General features: G+C 61.3%; 1 protein-coding gene and 1 long non-coding RNA gene across 3 annotated transcripts; both read left to right on the forward strand.

The window, feature by feature from the left end:
- The first annotated feature begins 253 nt into the window (after positions 1-253).
- On the forward strand, positions 254-5,094 carry LOC144292487 (uncharacterized). The gene is made up of 2 exons (XR_013359867.1): positions 254-997; positions 1,443-5,094. It is a non-coding gene; the product is annotated as an uncharacterized LOC144292487 (long non-coding RNA).
- A 1,756-nt stretch (positions 5,095-6,850) lies between these two features.
- On the forward strand, positions 6,851-8,810 carry CDKN1C (cyclin dependent kinase inhibitor 1C). Of its 2 annotated transcripts, none has more exons than XM_077862845.1 (4): positions 6,851-7,056; positions 7,253-7,924; positions 8,445-8,579; positions 8,670-8,810. In XM_077862845.1, the coding sequence occupies exons 2-3, from the start codon at positions 7,258-7,260 to the stop codon at positions 8,576-8,578; spliced, it is 801 nt and encodes a 266-aa protein (XP_077718971.1). In that variant the 5' UTR covers positions 6,851-7,056; positions 7,253-7,257; the 3' UTR covers position 8,579; positions 8,670-8,810. The 2 variants fall into 2 exon arrangements, with proteins under 2 accessions (XP_077718971.1, XP_077718972.1); XM_077862846.1 differs by having other exon boundaries at positions 6,860-7,056; positions 7,248-7,924.
- Positions 8,811-20,029: the final 11,219 nt, after the last annotated feature.

Here is a 20,029-nt window from a genome sequence, read left to right on the forward strand (position 1 = left end):
ACTTCGGGTGACCGCTTCGGTGGGCACCATTGTGAGAAGCAGCTGGAGCCGGGTTGTTCTTGTGACCGATGGACGGTGCTATGCTTGAGTGTCGGCCGGCGGCCGTCTGGGCCCAAAGGCAAGGGCAGGCCTAACGAGGAGGCCCAGGCAGCCTCAGGGCTCTCCACCGCCCGGGGCCTTGGCCAGCAGCACTGATGGAGGGACAGCAGGCAGGGGGCGATGGGGGGGGGGGGGACAGCGCAGGAAGGGGAAGAGGGGCTGGGGCTGCGGAAGAAAGGGAAGGGGCCCAGAGGGGCCAGCCCTTACTGTGGGTCTTTACCTGGTGGACACTCCCCTCCTCTCCCTGCTCCTGGGCCCCTGGCCCCCTGACCCCTGCTCACCAGAGAAGAGAAAAGTCGTGTGTTCTTTCCCAGAGAAGTGTGAGTGACAGCCTCCCCCAAACACCAAGGGAAGAGGGTTTTTTTTTTGAAAACGGGACTTTCCCCCAGCACAGCCTTGACCGGCCACCTTGGGTAGCCCCTCCTCATTTAAACTCGAGGAGACTTACAGTCCCAGAGAGCAAGGCCCTTGCCCAAATTCCCCACCAAGTGAGGGATGAATGGGGGGTGCTGAGGGCTGCTGGGGGTGACCCGGGCTCTCCCTGGGCTCTCCCGGTTCCCTGCCTGCGGGCAGGTGGGCGGGAGCCTGGCTGCAGTGCCAGTGATGGACACCAGGGGGCAGCAGGCGTCCAGCTTTAGGCCTCAGGGCCTGAGGCTGGATGCCCTCGGGGCTCAGGGGCGGTCACCTCGGAGGGAGGCTTCAGCAGCCCCTCAAACCCTGCCAGGGCCATCGAGGGAGGGAGGGGACAGGCGCCTCTTCCGCTGAGCCCATACTCTGTGTGGCCTGCAGGGCATCGGGAGGACCGGCCAGGACTCGGCTTCTACCTCCTGGCCTCCGTCCCCACCAACCACGGTGCACCTTTGAAACCCTGCTGGGGGAAGGGCAATGGGAACCCAAGGTGAATGACGAAGTGGGGAAGGCTCTCCTTCCCTGGCCATGGTGGCCAACTTGCTCTGGGGCCTGCTCGGGGCTGTGGCGGGAGCAAGAAGCTCCCATACTGCCCGGTCCAGCACAGGCCCAGGGAGACCCCACCCCGGGGCCTGGTGGGGATGTGGGCTCCCAGCTCCTGTTCCTCATAACTGCAGGGCCAGGGCTCTGAACCCATGAGGGGTGGGGGTGCAGATGGAGGCCTTCCCGTCTCCTCTCTGGCTCTCCAGCTTCTCGGAAGGCCGTGTGGGTGTGTTGGAAGCAGGGTGGGAGCTGGGATCCCCTGTGTCCCCTGTGGACAGGAGAGGCTGACTCACAGGGGTCCCCCTAGCTCAAGGAGACCGGGCAGGAAGTCAGGGGCACGGTGGAATGAGACCCAGGAAGGGGCATCCACTCACCCACATTCATTTCCCCAGCTCTTTCCTTGGCAGGGTGAGCCTCAGAGCTGCGGGGACCTGCCCAGTCTGTGTTCTGTGGTGCAGAGGAGGGAAGCCCGGTGGGGCTCCGAGCTGGCCAAAGTGTCCTAAGAGCCTCCTGCATAGCTGCCCCCTCCCTGGAGAGCCTGGGAGGGTCTGTCTGCAGCTTAGGATAACCAGTGGTCACAGGCCTCCTGGGATGGTCAGTGCTGAAACCAGAACAGTCCTGGACAAGCTGGGAGGAGGTGGTCCTCCTGCTGGAGACTCAGAGGGGAAGGGGCCCCCCGCCTGTTGTGGGGGACTGGGCAGCGGAGTTCGCACGTCCGGGGCTGTTCCCTGCTCCCTCTGCGCCTCCCCCAGGGCCTGCCCGGCCCCTCCTGCTAATTCCCGGGGAGTGAGGACCCCCGGCCCGCCCGGACCAGAGCACAAGGCAGCCCCTGTAATCCGAGCTTTGGATTCCCGTCGTGAGGCCTGTGGACGCGTCACCGGAGGGAGGCCGGCACCTGCGGAGGACGTGCCTGGCAGCCGCCCCGAGAACAGCCCGTCCTGGGGGGGCTGGGGGCGGGGCGAGAGGAGCGCGGGAAGTCAGTGCGGGGAGGAAGGTTCTCGCTGCTGCTGCCGCTGCTGCCGCTGCTGCTGCTGCTGCTGCTGCTGCTGCTGCGCCGGCGCTGGGCCCTGGGCCAAGTGTGCTAGGAAACCCCCCCTCCCCGCCAGCCCCAGCTCCAAGCTGGGCTGGCTGCTTGTCGCTGGAGGCTGGCTAGTTAATCTCTAACTCTCCACACTCCTCGGGGCCTCCAGGCCTCATCTTACGGAGGAGAAGGTGACGCTCCGAGGGGCAGCAGCCTCCCCGAGGGGTCTGGCTGGACCTGTCCAGGGCCACTGCTGGGTGCTGCGGCTTGGGGCCCCCCGGGGCTGGACCTGCCCACGGCCAGGGGGTGGGGTATGCGGTGGACAGGCCAAGAGCTACATAGGACAGGGCAGCCTGGGCTGGGCAGCAGCTCCCCGATGGGAGGCACCTGAAGGGTCTGCCTCCCAGGCCAGGGCCACAGCCCCCACGGATGCCCAGCTCCGGCTCCCTCCCCTCCTTGGGGGACTCTTGCTTTCTTTCCTCTCCAGCTTTCATGCTCAGAGAGGGGCTCAGGGCCAGGGAAAGGCACCGGATCTGCTGCCACTCAGCGCTGAGTGGTTGCTCGACCTCTCTGAGCCTCTGGTTCCTCCCTTGCTAAACAGGCATCAGAACACCTTCCTGTACGGGTTCTTGGAAGGATTAAGTGAGGCAAGGAGCTGAGCCCGGGTGCAGGGGGGGCTCAGGGTAGCTGGTGCTGTGAGCATGGGTAACCTCCCTCTGCACTCCTGGGGGTGGAGGGACACCACCTGGTAAACAGTCCCAGAGGGCTGCAGGCAGACACCCCTCGGAGGGTCCCGGGGAGCACGCGGGGGGCGGGCCCCAGTACGAAGACTGTCCTACTGGGCTTCCAGAAGCAGCTCCATGTGGCTCCCCAGGAGGAGGGAGCTCTGGGGATACCCGGTGGGGAAGTCAGCCACCAGGCAGCGGCACGTGGCCGAGGACGTTTTTCCGGCCCACCCAGCTCTGCCACTCGCTGGGGCAAGAGTGTCCCCCCCCCCACCTCCCTGTGCCTCAGTTTCCTGGAGTGCAGAAGGGGCCCACTCCCTCAGCACTGGGGGTGGGGCAGTCTGTGAGGAGCAGTGGCCCCGCCAGGGCTTGGGTTAGGGGGTTAGCTGCCTTAACCACTGGAGCTGCACCAACTTCTTCAATCTGCCCAGGCCTGTCTCCTCATCCAGAAAACGACACCCCGAGCAGGCCCGTGCCACACGGGGGAGTTGGGTGGCTGCGGTAACAGACGACTCCTGAGGGCTGGTGGCTTCAAATGCAAAAAACGTTTCTTTCTCACTCCCCTCCGTCAGGAGGGTGTGCAGAGAGAGCTGGTGGGGCTGCTGGCTCAGCTCCCTGTGGTCATTCACAGCTTCTGCTGTCCCCAGGAGTCCCTCCCTGGACCCCTGCCCACCCCTCCATCTAGCTGGCAGGGCAGGGATGAGAGGGAGAAGGATAGCTTGGCTGGTTTGCTGGGTCCCAGCCTGGAAGGGGTGCAGCATGCTTTTGCTTGTGTCCGTGGCCCCCCCAGCAGCGGAGGGGCTGGGAATGTGGTCTTGTTCTGTTCGTTCAGAGGAAGAGGAAATGGTTTGGGGAACACAGTGCCTTTACTGGGTTGCTCCTCTGCTGGACGGGGGTAGGAAGGGCAGAGATGCACACTGGAGAAGCCAGCAGAGGGCCCAGTGTTTCTGACCCCCTCACCCTGCATGCGGGCTCCCCCACTCCCACGCAGGCAGGATGTCGGGTGCCGGGGCATCCCGGGAGCCTGTCCTGGCTGGTCCCCAGGGGCCAGCACCCCATCTCAGGTTCTACCGTTTGCAGCAACACAGAGTACAAACATCATGCCTTTTGTTTCCTTTTTTCCTTCGGATATATTTTTAATTACACAAGTAGAGCTTGGTTACTGTACTCAGACAGATGTTCACTTGCTTCGGGGGCCCCCTGGGTTGGAGCCCTGGGCCTTCTCTCAGACTCCCGGCCCCCAGCTCCTCGGCTATCCTCCTCCAGACCCATTCCCGGCTCGGGACCAGTCACTCAGTAAGCCGGTGGGTATCCGTAACCAGATTCAGGGGCGCAAACTCAGAGTAGGTCACCTCCCGGCCCTAATGAGGCCAAGAGGGGAGGCGTGCCCATGGCCTTTGGAGAAATCAGAGCAGAAAGCCTAGAGGGAAAGCAAAGAGAGAGCCAGGCATCAAGAGGATGGCGAGTCAGTGCTCCCTCCCCACTGTGCTCCCTCCTTTCTCTGCACAACAGGTGAGGCCCAGCAAGGGGATTCAGGAGAGCCATCCTGGGTCCCAGCTCATGGCAGCCACTATTGCTGCACTGTGTGACACGAGGTGTGTGGGTCTGCCACTCCCAGGCCTTGGAGGCAGAACTCAATGCCACACGCTGTTAGTTTTGTCACTGTGGGGGTGGGAAGGGGTGCTGGGACCCTCCTGTCTAAACTCGGCCAGCACCCACGGAGGTGTCAGGGCAGGCACCAAAGGCAGTGGCAATGGCCCTCTAAGCCCACCTCCGCCCTGGACAGTGCTTGGGGAGGGCAGGGTCAGCTCCTGCTCATTCCCCTTAGGGAGCTGAGGGCAGACAGGTGTTCATAGCACCAGTCCCTGCTCGGGAAGAGAGCTCGGGCTCCCCTGAGTGTCTGGAGCGGGGGCTGGGAGTGGGGTGGCTTCCTTCCTCTAGGAAGAGAGCCAGCCTGGAGGCTGAATCTGGGCTGCGGGTGGGCTGCTTCCCCAGCCTGCCCTCCTGGGCAGCTGGAGCCAGAGTATCCAGACCTCTCGGGAAATCCTGGGGGCCACTTGGTTCCACATTTTGTGGTCACCACTGGGCTAGGGCACTGGGGAGGCTGGCATAGCCAGGCCCTGCCTCCTTCCAGCCCCAGGCCGGGTGACAGCAGCTGGTGTAAGGAGTCCACAGAGCTTGGGGGACCTTCATCAGCTCCTCTTTAAGCTCCTGAAGATACAAAATTGTAGCATCTACCCCTGTGGCAACTTTGGAATCCAGTGCACAGAACAGAATAAAAACCAACCGTGAGCCATTGCCTGTGGTCCTGTCATCAAGAGCCCAGCACCCTGCCCTGTCCCCCTGCCCCGCCATGCCAGTGCCCACTCCTGTTTGTCTCATCCCCTCACTTCAACCTTCGGCACACCCACACCCAGGATACCTCCTCCAGGACACATTGGCACACTTTCACAGCGTCCCATCCCTAAGAAGTCCTGGAACCCACCTGACCCCGTGGGGGAGGCAGTCTGGTTGGGGTGGGGTCAGCCTTATTTCTCTTACTCGGCTCATGGGCTCATCAGGGACAGAGGCTAACAGCTCAGGACTCTGCTGGACTGTCCAGCAGGTGCCTGACCCTCCCCACCCCCCAGGCCTCCAGGGCTGCTCTTAGCTTGTGTGTGTGTGGGGGGGTGGGGGGGTGAGGAGTTGGAGGCATTTCCTAGGCTCCCTGCCCCACAATAGGCTGGGCCAAAGGGAAAGCTGCAGAGAGTTACCATCTCCCATGACCTGGCCCAGTGGGGATGAGAGCCGCCGAGGAGGACCTGGGGCTGTAGCAAGGCCCCGCGTGTCGGGGGAAGGGGTCTGGGTCCTGGCCAGTCCTTCCCCTCCCCCTTCCCCTGGCAGCCGGAGTAGGGCCCCGTGGCTTGCGTGCCCCATCATTCTCTCCCAACAATATTGATTAGTCACAGTGAGGGGGTGCTGGCCTTCCAGGATGGTGAGACAGGTACAGCTCCTACAGCAGCTAGAGCAGGGCTGCCCACCGCTCACCCCTACCTCCCACCTGGGGGGCCCCAGAGGACCAGGATACCCAGTCAAGGCCCTAGGCTAGGCAGAGCCAGGCCCACCGTGGCTGGAGAAGCCTCCAGTGCCCTGTCCAGTACCCCATCCAGAACAACAGCCTCCGGCTGGTGTGAATAGTCCGACCTCTGGCATTGTGTGGCCCAGGCCTGGAGTGGCCAAGCGGAGGCGGGAGAGGTGTCTCGCACCCGGTCCCTGAGGTGGTGGACATAGCCCGGGGTGGGTGCCCATCCCCCGGCAGGGGTGGGTGCCCATCCCCCGGCAGGGCTGGCCAGGCCCCAAGACCTCAGGACTCCAGGGACTGAGGGCCCGCACTCCAAGGTGTCTGAGACTTCGCCCTTTGGGGTAAAGAGCGGTTCGAGGGCCTTAGGGCCAGCAGGTGTGTTGGGGCTCCAGGTGCGCGGAACCCTGCCGGCGACTGCAGCCCCGGGAGCCGCAGGCAGGCCGCGCGGGGGCAGCCGAAGACCCCATCTCGCTCCCGCTGGGGACGAGACGCCCGCGGCGGGTTCAAGGCCCGTCAGCTGGCGCTGGAGGCCCAATGGTGAGCGCGGGCGGCGGGGCGGGCGCCCCCGGGGGGCGAGTCGGAGCTGGCCGGACGCCGGGCCCCGCCGCGCCGAGGAGGGCGCGCCGGCCGAGGGGGCGCCCGCCCCGCCGCCCGCCGCCGCCACCGCCACCACCGCCGCCGCCGCGCAGCCCCCGCCAGCAGACAAAGGAGCCGGAGGGGGGCGGGCAGGGGGGGGATGGGGCGAGGGGGCGGGGCGCCGCGGTGTCACGTTACCGCCCGCAGCGCCCTTTAACTCGGGCCCCGCCCCGCTCGCTGCCCCGCGCCCCGCCAATCGGCCCGCGCGCCCCGCCCCGCCCCCGGGTGGGTGTGTGCGCGCTGCCAATGGGCGGCGCGCGGGGGCCGGGCCGCCAGCGGGGCGGGGGCACAGCGGCCCCGGCCAATCGCCGCGGTGTTGTCGAAACTGAAAATACTACATATGCTAATTCGGCGGGGCCCTCGCGCGGGGGGGCGGGGTGGGACCCTCGCGTATAAAGGGGCGCGCGAGGGCTGGGCGTTCCACAGGCCAAGTGCTCTGCGCTCGGTAGGTGCCAGCCGGGCCCCGACGAGCCGAGCGGGCGAGGACAGGCACCGAGGGGGCGCGGCCGCCGGCCGGACGACACCGCGAGCGAGATCAGGAGCAGCCCAGGCCCGACAGCCAGGTAGCCGCCGCGCCGCCCTCCCGCCGCGTCCCTTTGCCAATGCAGACTCCGGCTGCGCGGGGTCTCCCTTGCGCCCGGCCTCCGCCCTCCTCTCCTCTCCTCCTCCTCCTCCTCCTCCTCTTCCTCTCCTCTCCTCTCCCGCGGCCCGGGCGCGCGCCGCCCCGGGCCAGGTTCGACGTGTGTCTCCGCAGCGCAGTGGCAATGGAGCGCCTTGTCGCCCGCCGCACCTTTCCCCTGTTCGCGCGCACCAGCGCCTGCCGCAGCCTCTTCGGGCCGGTGGACCACGAGGAGCTGAGCCGCGAGCTGCAGATCCGCCTGGCCGAGCTGAGCGCCGAGGACCAGCGCCGCTGGGATTACAACTTCCAGCAGGACGTGCCGCTGCGGGGCCCCGGGCGCCTGCAGTGGACCGAGGTGGACAGCGACTCCGTGCCCGCCTTCTACCGCGAGACGGTGCAGGTGGGGCGCTGCCGCCTGCTCCTGGCGCCCCGGCCCCGCCCGGAGGGCGCAGGCGATAGCCCGCCCCCCGCGCCGCCCGCCGAGGAGCCCCTCGACGGCCTCGGGGAGGCGCCGGCGCCGCCGTCGGGCGGCCCGGCGGTGGCCCCCGCCCCGGCCCCTGCCGCGGCGCCGCCGGAGAGCGATGAGCAGGAGGCGGTGCCGCCGCCGCCGCCGCGCAGCCAGGAGCCCCTGGCCGAGCCGCTGCACTCAGGGATCCCGGGGCGCCCCGCGCCGGGCACCGCCGCCGCCGCCGGGGGCGCCGCCCCCGCCGCCAACGCCGCCGCCGCCGCTCCTGCCGCCGCCGCCGCTGTCGCCACCACCGCTGCCGCGGGAGGCGCCGCGATCAAGAAGCTGCCCGGGCCTCTCATCTCCGGTGAGTCCCGCGCGGCCCCGCCCCGGCCCGGCCCGGCCCTGCTTTGTCCGGCCGGCCGGGCTCCCCGGCCTCGGGGGCCTCCCTCGGTCCCCGCCTCCTCCCGTGGCATTAAAGGGCCAGCGGCGCGCAGGGCGCGGCCGCGCCCGCACCCCGTCCCGCCCTGCGGCTGCGCTGCGCTGCGGCGCGGCGGGCGCGGGCGGGCCCGGGGAGCGCGGGCTCGGGGCCCCCCGGGCGCGCGACCCGCGCTCGGGCCGCGGGAACCCCGCCCGGGGCGCGGCGGGCGCGGCGGGCGCGGCGGGCGCGGCGGGCGCGGCGCCGAGGGGGTTAAGCGCGGCGGCAGCCCCGGGGGGCTTGGCCGCGGGACAAGGAGAAATGCTTACACAGCACATTGCGCGGGCGACGTAAACAAAGCTGACCCGCCGCGGACCTCGGCGCGGGCGGGGACGGCGCCCCCACCCCGGCCCCGCTCGGTTCCCCGGCCGACCCCGCCCTGAGCGGCTGCGCGCGCTGTCGCCCGCAGATTTCTTCGCCAAGCGCAAGAGACCCGCGCCCGAGGCCAAGGCGTCGAACGAGGTGCCCGCGGGATGCGCCGCGCCTGGCGCCGCCCCGGCCGTGGGCTCGGCGGAGCAGACCCCGCGCAAGCGGCTGCGATGAGGTGGGTAGGGCCGCGCGCCGCGGCCGGGCGGGGAGGGCTGGCCCCGCGGGGCCCGGGGTCTGCTGTGCTCACCGCGCCTCTCTCCCGCAGCCTCGCGCGCAAAGAGCCCTGAGGGAGCCCGCTGGGCAGCGGACAGGACAGGAGCGCGGGGCCTCGGCTGGGACCGTCCATGTAGCAGCAACCGGCGGCAGCTGCCACCGAGCAGCGTTCGGTTTCGTGTTTAAAATTTAAAAAAAAAAAAAACTGTGCAATGTATTAATAACGTCTTTTATATCTAAATGTATTCTGCACGAGGAGTACACTGGTCCCAAGGTGTAAAGCTTTAAGAGTCATTTATATAAAATGTTTAATCTCTGCTGAAACTCAGTGCAAAAAAAAAAAAAAATGAAAAAAGAAAAAAAAAAGGAAAAAAGAAAAAAAAAACATGTATATTTGTACAAAAAGTTTTTAAAGTTATACTAACTTATATTTTCTATTTATGTCGAGGCGTGGGCCGCTCTGCCACGCGATAGCTCGGTTATTGGTTATGCCAAAGGCACGTCACCGCATCTGGTTATCGACAAATGTAAATTTATTTTTATAGCGGACTCTGGGGGGAGGGGGTCGCTCACAAGCTGTAGCTGCCGTACAAGCCCATCTAGCTAGTTCTCTTCGCGCTTTCGCTGTCTCTTTTTATTATTATGATTATTTTAAACTTGAAGACAAATCTGTTAAAAATGGTTCCTGAGCCGTCTGCACCACTGCCCCGGCCCCTCGTCCGCCGGGTTCTAAATAAAGAGGCCGAAAAACGCTGCAAGTCAGCTCCGTGTGTGCTTGAACTGCCTCCAGCTCCCTTCTCTGGCTCCCCCAGAAGTTAGGGAGATAGGACAGCGGACACAGGGGGTAGCCCAAACACTTGCTAGGCCATCGGCCCCAAAGCCACAGGGACTTTCTCCCGATAGGGCAGGCCTCCCACCACCTGCTGCAGGCCCCTAACTTAGGGATGAGCGGCCCCGCCCTCGCTCTGCCAGCCCTCCCCCGCCCCCTCCGCCCCCTCTCGTGCGGGGGGCGCTGTGCGTCGAGACTTGGGGGTCGGCTCACGGCTTCCCCGGCTGCAGGGAAGCTACCCACTCTCCAGCCGCCCTGGGCTGAGCCCGCATGGGGCTCAGGTGGGCACTTGCGGGGTGGGGGTGAGGTCTGATGGGCCAACGCCCATCCCCCTTGCTGACTACTGCGGCGCCGGCGCCTGGGGACCAGAGCTTTCAATTCTTCGGGCCCCAAGGGCTCCAGGGTCCCCAGCTTCGTGGGCTTGGGTCCACCAGGGTGGGACCAGAAGACCCCTCCCCCCCTCAGGGGTTCCTGGCCTGTTCGCGCCCACGGTGGGGGGGGAGGGGCAGCCCAAAGGCCTGCGAGGGGGGAAGGGGGGAAGGGAGGCGCCAGGGGCCAGGTGGGGAGGGGTGGGCTCCTGCCGCATCCGCCGCCGCTGCCCCCGTGGAGGAACTCGAGGTCGCATCCACCCGCGTGCACCCACCAGCCTTTGGCTTTCAAAGTACTCCCTTTCAGTCGAAAAGAGGAGGCTTATTTTATTTTATTTTTTTATAGCTGACCTATAAACCTCTGAAAATTATGGCTTACAATGGAAAGGATGACGTGAAGTAGCACAAACTGACGGGCTAGCCGGATTCGTGCGGCTGCCTTGGGCCAGGAGAAGCGGGGGAACTGGTGGTGCATTTAAGTTAACCGTTTAGGGGCTGTAGACACCCCTGCTCACATCTCCCACGGCTCAGGGCCCCGGGCTGGGCTCAGCCCTGGATTCTGAAGACGCATCCACACTTGGAACGCACTCAGCTTCCAAGTGCCTAGAAGGGCCTGGAGGAGGGAGATGGGGTCTCACAGGTCACTGAAAAATGCCCCCGCAGTCAGAGAGGGGGGCCCTGCCCCCTCCAGCGTGAGTACAACCTGGGCATTAGGGCTGCATAGACCTGACAGCAGGCTTCAAGCCTCTCCTGTGGAGAGGGCGCCTTCCCCACCCCACACCCGTGTGACCACAGCCTGGTGGGAAGGGAGGATCATGCAGCTGAGGTGTGAGTGGGGGTCCGCCACGCCCAGCACCTGGCAAAGTCTCCCTGAATTACAAGCCATTACCCATGATGGAATCTGGCAGGGGAGGGACACCTCATGGGCCCCCAGCACCACGGCCCCTGAGGCCTCTGCCCTGCTCTGCACACAGCTCTGGCATGTGACCCAGGGGTGCAGCCTACATGTCCCTTCCAGGTGTCACCCAAGGGTGGTTTTCCCCAAAGCGGGGCAAGGGCTGCCTGCAGATGGGACGGTGGCATCATTTCTAGAGATGGTCCGTCCTGGTAGCAGATACCCAGAGATTGCCCTCCACAGGGAAGAGCGCTGAATGTGGAGTTGCTGGTGGGACCCTGGGTGCATGTGGCCCAAGGCAAGTCCTTCTTTCCCTGGGCCTCAGTTTCTTACCTTTGGTGCCCTATGATTCTCATATGAGGATGCTATGGACACAGTAACATCTGATGACCCCAAACTCTCTTATCTGGGCTCCTGATAAGAAAGCATGAGCATACGCCCCACTGTCAGAACGAGCCCTCTCCTCTCTGGACCCCCAGGCCGTGCCTGAGCCTGGAGCACCAGGGAGCAGGCTGGTAGCCGGCATGCCCCTGGGCATCCATGCTGCTGCTGATAACCACAATGCTAGCACTACAGCCACAGCCAGCACAACCAGTATTGGGGCCCTAATGGCAAGTGCTGAGCACAGTTCAGCCCTGTCATGGTCCCTATTTGTCTGAGGATGAAACTGAGGCATGGAGCAAGCTGCTGGAGGGTGGTCACTGACTTGGTGGGGCTGAGGGACTGGGGACCGGCTGCATTGCACTAGCCTGTGCCTGGGAAGGCAGGTGGGGAGGGGAGCCAGGCACCCAGGGCTGCAGGAGGGAGGTGTGAGCTCACACACACATGAAGCGTGGAGCGCTGTGCCTGGCGCACACGGTAAGCATGCAGTACTCATCAGGGGCTCAGATGATGTAGGCTCCCCCAAACACTAACTGAACAAATGCTAGGCTCTTGCCACACGGCAGCTTCTTGCAGACCAGGCTAGGAAGACAGGATGTAGAGCCTTTAATCTGGAAGCCAGACAGGTAGAGCCTGGGAACGGGCCAACCCGGGCAGCGGTGGGCTGGGGGGAAGGGGGAGGGCGTGCAGGAGGAGAGGGCCCCGCGTGCACAGGTGGAACAGAGTCTGGAGGCCAAGGGGGCACAAAGGTCGTGAGGGAGGCAAGGTGAGTGTATCTGAGGTGGGAGTGCGGGAGGTGGGAGAGTCTGCATGAGGTGGGAGAGTGGGGCGAGGGGGTTGCTTGGGGGTCTCTTTTGGCACCGGGGCCCTTGGCTGGCCTGGCCTGCCACTGGGTGTTGGGCTCGCCCATGCTTGAGACATTATTTCATCTAAGAGTGTCTTTTGGAGCGTTCCTGCCGGGCTTCCCCACTCCCTCTCCTTTTCCTTTGGTTTTCTGGACCTTCCTGGGGCTACGGGCTGGGGTCAAAGGTTGGATTTTATCTGTAGGCAGTGGGGGCCCCTCAGGTGACAGCAGTTGTGGCAATTTTTAAAAGTGTGCTGAGGCTGCTGGGTGGGGGAGGCAGGTATTGGTGAGGGGCTCCCAAGGCCACCCAGGCCCAGGTACTAGTTTGGCAAATATTCCAAGTGCCTTCAGCGGGCTACATGCTTCTCGGGGCACCAGAGCCACGGCAGAGAATGAAAGAGAGGGGCACAGTCGGTCTCCGCTAGTAGGAGCTGCCTCTATGGTGGGAGGTGATGTGGCGAAACGTGTTAAGTGAGCCACAGCAGAGATCGTAGCATCACCCGAGCCGCTGTGCCAGGGCAGAGGGCAGGGGGCGACTGCTTAAAGCAGGCTGTGCCCCACGGGCTCCCTCCAGCCCCCCAGCAGGTGACGTCTGAGCCTGACAGGTGATGGGCACGAGCTATGAGGATTAACTGGGGGAGGAGTTCTAGGGAGAGGGAACAGCCGTTGCAAAGGCCCAGCGGCCTGGTGTCTTCATAGAGTAATGGGCCAGAGGGGCTGGGGTGGGAGATGAGGTCGAGAGAGCTGAGCTGGTCTGGCAGGGAGGGTGAGCAGGGCTGCAGGCGGTTTGGGAAAACAGGTGGGGGGAGGCCTCTGTGGTTTGGGGTTCCGGTAGTGTGAATGTGGGTCATTCTCAGAGCCGAGGAAGCCTTTACAGTGAAGGGGACAGCAGAGACAGAACCTCTTCTTTTTGACATAAGTTGTCATTCAGACCATTCCCTGCCCTGATTCCCATTGTCACCCGGCCTGTGGACCCCGGGGTACATGTTTAGTTCTCCACTTTGCCAAGGAGGCGTTGGTGCTCATGTTACAGGCATGGATGGGACATTCAGACACGCAGAACCACTGGCCCAGGGCGGCCAGCCAGGATATAGCTCCCCCTCAGGCTCAAGAGCAACTGTTTCTTAAAAAGAAATTATATATCATTTTTAAAAGACTTTGTTTATTTATTCATGAGAGATGGAGAGAGAGGCAGAGACACAGGCAGAGGGAGAAGCAGGCTCTCCGTGGGGAACCTGATGCAGGACTCGATCCCAGGACCCCAGGATCATGACCTGAGCCGAAGGCAGCTGCTCAACCACTGAGCCGCCCAGGCGTTCCTATACATCATTATTGACTAAAGTCTATATTTGATATAAGAGGTCACTCTTGGTGGTGAACGTGCTATGGGTTCAGATGCACGCGTGATGATGTGTGTCCAGCACCACGGTGTCACATGGAATGGGGTCCCTGCCCTAAAGCCCTGTGAGCTCCCCCTATTCATCCCTCACCCCCAAACCCTGATGACCCCTGATCTCCATCCTATGTCCCTAGTTCTGCCTTTTCTAGAATGTTCTAGAGGTGGGGTCATGGTGTGCGGCCTTCTGACACTGGCTTCTCTCACCCACTGATGTGCATTTATGGTTCCTCCGTGACCTCTCGTGGCTCCAGAGCTTGTTCCTTTTCAGTGCTGCATAATATCCCGTTGTCTGGATGCACCACCGTTTATTTGCCCACCCACCTCCTGAAGGACTTCTTGGTTGCTTCTGACATTGGACAATTCTAGATAAAGCTGTGCAGGTTTTTGGTGTGGATATACATTCTTACCTCCGCTGGGTACGTACCAAGGATCATGGCTGCTGGTCCAGATGGCAAGACTGTATCGAGTTTTGTAAGAAACCACTGACTGTCTCCCGGTGTGGCTGCCCCATTCTGCATTCCCACCAGCGGTGACTGAGAGTTTCTGTCCCAGGCACTGTTTTAAAGATGTTTCTTCTGTGTGGACCACACCAACCACCAGGTTTTACGTGAATTGAAAAAAAAAAAAAAAAAAGTAAAGAGAAAAAGGAAACTTCATCACAATGTAGACCCAAGGACAAAGCGTAGTTAAAAATGCACCGTGATGACCGTGGCTTTCAGTGAGCACCTCGCGGGTTCCACCTGGCCGAGATGGAGAGCCTGGGCTATTGGTCAGCTCCTTATCCAGCCTGCTCTGGTGGATTGCATTTTTTTAAAAATTTTATTTATTTATTTATGATAGGCACACAGTGAGAGAGAGAGAGGCAGAGACACAGGCAGAGGGAGAAGCAGGCTCCAAGCACCGGGAGCCCGATATGCGATTCGTTCCCGGGTCTCCAGGATCACGCCCTGGGCCAAAGGCAGGCGCCAAACCGCTGCGCCATTCAGGGATCCCTGGTGGATTGCATTATTGCCCAAATATTTGCTGCCCTGCCTTGTGGAAGGATTCTACATCTCCTGCAGGTGGGTACAGACTTGCCTACGTGACTTGCCCCGGCCAATAAAATGTGTTCTTTGTGCCATATGCCACAGTGAGGAGCTGCCCTACAGTGCCACCATCCTCTCGCTCAACCAGGAAACCGTGGGGCCCCAGCAGAGGCTGCCCCTTCCCAAGATGTGCAGCACAGCCCAGCTGTGGCCCACCAGGCCGGGACTGTCACAGCTGAGAAATTCTCTGCGGAGGTGTTAGCTGCTGAGGTCTTTGTTACACAGCACAAAGTAAATTCAGCTGACAGAGACAGCTTCTTTGAAGATTCCCAACTCACCGTTTTAGGTTTCCAGGAATGACACGAGGGCCTGGTGGCATTGTCAGGTTGTCCTGGATGTTTGGACACGTGTCTGAGGTTACGGAGACTCCTCTATGGGCGCCGTGTTCAGTGTCCTCCAGGCCCTGACTCTGTACTGTTTCATTTAAGGGCTGGAGGCTGGGTCGTTTGCACGGCCGGGCTCCCTATCCTTCCTGGCTGTCTCCTATTCTGTACTGTTTGTGCTTTAAAAAGTGCTTTAAAAAGTGTCCAGGAGGGACGCCTGGGTGGCTCAGCGGTTTGAGCATCTGTCCTTGTCCTGGGATCAAGTCCCGCATCGGGCTCCCTGCATGGAGCCTGCTTCTCCCTCTGCCTGTATCTCTGCCTTTCTCTGTGTCTCTCATGAATAAATAATTAAAGTCTTAAAAAATTTTTTTAAAGTGTCCAGGAGGCGAGGCAGAGAGCAGCCGGGCAGAGGGGCTGCAGGTGGACGAATGGCAGAGAGGAGTAGAAGAGCACTCCTGTTTGGAACCGGACAGCGTGCTTTGCATGGCCAGTGTGACAGGGACCCAGATTCTGCCCAAATCCCGGCATGCAGTGGCCTGTGTTCGTCCCCATCACAGAAATTAATCACCCTGAGCCTTCCTGGGGCAGCAGAACCAGTAACAAACTCCCAAATGAATGAAAACTCCTGCAGCCCCCCCCGCCACCCCTTGCCCCTAGCACTGCACAGTGTGGCTGGGCTGTCCGAGGCCCCGGATCTGTAAGCCACAGTGTGGACTGGACACGTAAGTGCCGGGACTAAGCATCGATTCACCGCTGCAGGAGGCTTGGCCGCAGATGGCTCGATGGCTCGGGTGAGGTCTTCTCCAGGGCTTGCCCGCAGTGGGAGGGAGCTGCCTCGGCCAGAGTCGTGACCCCTTCCCACAGGCAGCTATCTCCAACGACGACTGGTGGTTGTGGGGGACAGAGCCAGGCCCTTGGCTCAAGCACACAATTCTGAGGGACCATCCCAGCTCCAGGACTCGTGGGGCAATTGGCTGAGAACTTGGTTTCTTCCGTCTTCCCAACCTGCCCCTTCCCTCTGCCACAGGGGTGAGTCCACGAGCATCCCTGACAAAGCATCCTGCACCCATGCACACACGTGGACACACATACAGACACGCCCCTACAGAGAAACTCACACTCACAGACACGCATACAGAGACGTACGAACATGGACACAGGGAGACACACATACACATCCAGTAATTCTTTTTTTTTTTTTCCTTTGATGAAGGAGGAAAGATGTGCACTTTGGGACGTGGGCACAGACTCAGCGACAGAGCTGTGTGCTCAGGGGCACCCCTAGGAAGGCCCGCTTGCCTTTCCCAGTGTTATTTAAACCCTGAGGGAGTGTCCAGGGGCAGTGGAGATACAGATCATATCGCTGAGAGACACTCTGAAATACGAAATAGAAAGGCCCCCGGTGGCCTGAGTGGCATCTGCTTTGATCTTAGCTGTTGTCTGAAAGCCCCAAGGAGCCGCAGGCCTCAGTGTCAGGTGGCCGCATATTTACCTCTCAGCCCCAAAGCGTGACCACAACTGTAACTCTGCGATGCTAGGGGCATAAAGTCAGGTGAGCCCTGGCATCCGGTACCTTCTCTTCCGTTGGCACGAGAACACCTGTTCCAATTATTTCTTGCCAAGTAAAAACTATCCCAGTGCTTTGTGGTTTAAAACAACGGTTTTGTTTATACCTATGATGTTATGAGTCAGGAATTTGGGAAGTGCCGGCAGGTAGTTTGGCTCTGCTTTATGGGGTGTCAGCTAGGGTGGTTTGATCGGGGTTGGGGGGGGTCAACCTCCAAGCTGGTTCACTCCCATGCCTGGCCTGGTGGACTGACTGCTGGCAGGGGAACCTCTGCCCCTCCTCCTGGGACTTCTCCACGGGCCCCCTTGGGCTTCCTCACAGCGTGGCTGCTGGATTCAGAGGGTGCTGTCCCGGGAGCCAGGCAGGAGCTGCAGGGGCTGCCCCCGCCTCGCCTGGCAGTCGAGCAACAGTGCCTCTGCCTCATCCAGCTGAGCTGGCGAGTCATGGAGACGGTCCAGGACCCCCAGGCGGGCACCCAGCCCTGCTCCTCCAGAGATCTTGCGGCCACCTTAGCCACAGCAGCCTTCCCAGAGGACCCGGCACTGGCGCTTGGGCCCCAGCAAATGCTGGGGGGTTCGCTTCGGGACTCGCGAACCAATTATTACCTAAATTAAAAACAACACTGTTTTCCGTTCACATGGATGTTCAGCAGCACACAGAAACACGGGTCACTGAGTGCTTCCCGGGTTTGAGCTGACCCATCACGATGTTTTGCTCAGACATCAGAGCTGGGTCCAGGCCGGAGGCAGAGCTGTGAGCACACGACCACACGGACTCCTCTTCTCCAAGACCACGGAGATGGTCTCACGACAACACCCGATAAGGCCTTCCTGCCTTCGTTGACTGTACACACGTGTATTTACCTACGTGTACGGGTGTATGTAAGTCACACCGTAAATACACATTCATATATCATCTGTCTTATGCACACACATATATACTGTATTCATATTATGCACAGGCACACACATGCATTTATATACTTTCTCTTTTTTCATTAACTTTGTAGCAGGTTTTAAACTTTGTGAGCAGTAGTTATAATATCACTGTACCTCCTTTAAAAAATTCTTGCGGGAGCTCATAATCATGCACGAAGTTAATGGTGGGCTCTGTGTACTCGCCAGCCAGGGCTGACGATCATTAACATTTTCCTAATCTTGCTGATTTGCTTCCTCCCTCTAGCTTTGAACTTTTTTTTTTTCTTTTTTAACTGGATCCCAGACCCTGTGTCCTCTCATGGGCAGATCTTTCCTTGCAACGGGAGCCGGCCAGCCTTGTTTCCGCAGATGCAGCCTGGACCCACAGCGCCCTTCCCCGCCTTCCGTGTGCCACCCACCAGCTTTGTCCAGGAACCATGCCTTTCCCCTTATTCCAGAAGAACACTATCAGCTTCCAGTGAAAATGACACAGATATGTTGCTGTCCTCATGCCACGCCACGCCAGACTTCCTGAGACCCTGCACGGGGGACCCGTCCAGGGATGGCCAAGTGCAGCATCACCACCTGGAGGGCCTAACTTCTTTCTGGCTGCCTCCGTGGCATGCCGCACGTAATGGACAGTCCTGCGTGTAGAGACCATGTCATGATTGCCTTGGAGCCCTGGCGTGTCAACGTGCTGCTGCTTTCTGGGACCTCTTTTGAACCATCGGTCCATCTCTGGTGGCTGCAATCATATAAACATGGAAGTGTCACACAAGGCCTCGTGCATAGATGGCAGAAAGCACATCTGCAGAGACCTGATGCATGGCAGCTTGGCCACACCTACCGGCCCTCAGGAGCACAACGGGGTCACACCTGTGGTGTGTGTGTGAACACAGATCATTCCCTTCTCCTTGAAAGTGCCACCTCCCTGCAGCTATGTCCAGAAGGGCTCTTGGGGGCGCCAGTGAGGCAATCCCACGGGGGTCTTGGGGACTCGTGGGCAGGGGCTGGGTGTGGGGTGGCTGGCTCATGGAGAACAGGCAAGGGGTTTGGACCAACTCCATTTCAGGGAGCCCAGGGGTTGTCAGGGGGTTGCAGCGGGGGGCAGGGTGGTGGTCATGACCAGCACTGGGCTGTCTTACTGATTATATTCCATTCCTGACTTCCCACTCCTTGACGGGCTCTGATCCCAGCCCCCACTGCTCTCTCCTGAGTGGGGCCCCTCCATGATGAGGGAAGCAAAGGATGAACCCCCTCCCCTCTCTGAACCTCAATTTCTGCTCTAGCAAAGAAGAATGGGGCCCCTAAGGGCCCATCTTGTTCAACGTCCTTGGGGTCTATGAAGCCCACGGTGGTTTGAAATCCGTACTCCTCTGCGGCTGCTGAGGACCCCATCCATGGCCCTCCTGGTTCAGGCTTGGGAGACCTAACTGGTCCCTCTGGTGGGAGGGAGCCCCCCACCCTGGAGCTCCAGGGCTTTTGTTGGGATGGTCACGTGGCTTATTACCCAACCCTGACCCTTCACTCTAGGTCCAGAAAACTGGCCACAGGGGCACAGTCAGGACTGCAGAGACCAGAGTGAGGCCACCTGCCACCTGCTGTCCACTGACTGAAGCCAAGTGGTCAGGGGCCGCCCTCCCAGCGAGCACTCCAGCAGGCAGGGCTTTGAGCTGCTGACCCACAGCCCCAGCCACCTCTCTGCCTGGCTCCGGTCCTCGTGAGAGTCTAGCTGTGGGCCGAAGGCAAAGGCACATGTCTGTCTCCTCTGTTTTCTCAGCCATTCCTTCCATGTGCCGGGGATATCACTTTGGTCTTTATACGCTAAAGGGGCAGGGGCTGTGACCTGTGTGACAGCACCTGGTTCCCAGCCTGCCCTGGAAAATCCCATTGGTGCTGATGATGCTTGAAGTCCAGAGCCCTGTGCCTGGATGAGAGAGAGAGAGAGAGAGAGAGAGAGAGGAGGGAAGGGAGGGAGGAGGGAGGCTGGAGGGAAAGAGGGAAAGAGAAAGGCACCATTTCACTTCTGTTTGTTTTTTCCTTTGATGGCTCCTTTCAGGGACTTTGCTTTTTCAGCCTTTACCTGCCGCTCTGGGGGCTCCTGGAGCCCACTTAGGGAGCAGCCTGTAGCCCCCCAGTCCACTGGCCCTTGCACCTCCCATGACCCTCTCCTCACCAGGAAGGCAGGATGAGCAGCAGGAGCCAGCCCACAGGGGAATGCCATCAGAAGAGCAAGGCACATGGGTCTTGGGGAGGCAGACGTATGTGTTTTGGGGAGAGCTGGGCGTTCCAGAGAGGCGCCTTTTGGGGAACCTCGGGCTCAGGCCAGCCTGGCTGCCTCTCAGAGGCCCCCGGAGAAGGTGGGGAAGGTGGGAGGACACGGAGGAAGGAGAACCGGCGTCAGGGCGGGGCCAGGAGGAGACGCAGCCACGCAGCCTGGCTGGTAGAAGTCACTCGAGGTCAGAAATGCCCAAGCAGGAAATGAGATGCAACTTGTAAAAGACATCAAAGAAAATGGAAAACATTCTTCTAATATGTCATGGAGAAGGGAGGGCATGGGGAGGATGCGGCCCTTTACTGGGGAGGGGAGGGTGGGGAGGGGAGGGGTGGGAGGAGATGACACTAGATGATGAAAATCCAGAGCTGCGGACCTGCCGACCCGCTGGGAGTGAGCACCTCTTCGCAGCCAGGAGACCCCAGAGGCAGCTCAGGGCCCTCTGGACGTGCCCCTCTACCTGGCACCCTGGAGCCATCCCAGCCAGCTTCTCCAGGGCGAGGGATGCTTCATGGCTTGGAGCACACGC

Source organism: Canis aureus, chromosome 21, assembly GCF_053574225.1.
Source record: "Canis aureus isolate CA01 chromosome 21, VMU_Caureus_v.1.0, whole genome shotgun sequence".
Lineage (NCBI taxonomy): Eukaryota > Metazoa > Chordata > Mammalia > Carnivora > Canidae > Canis > Canis aureus.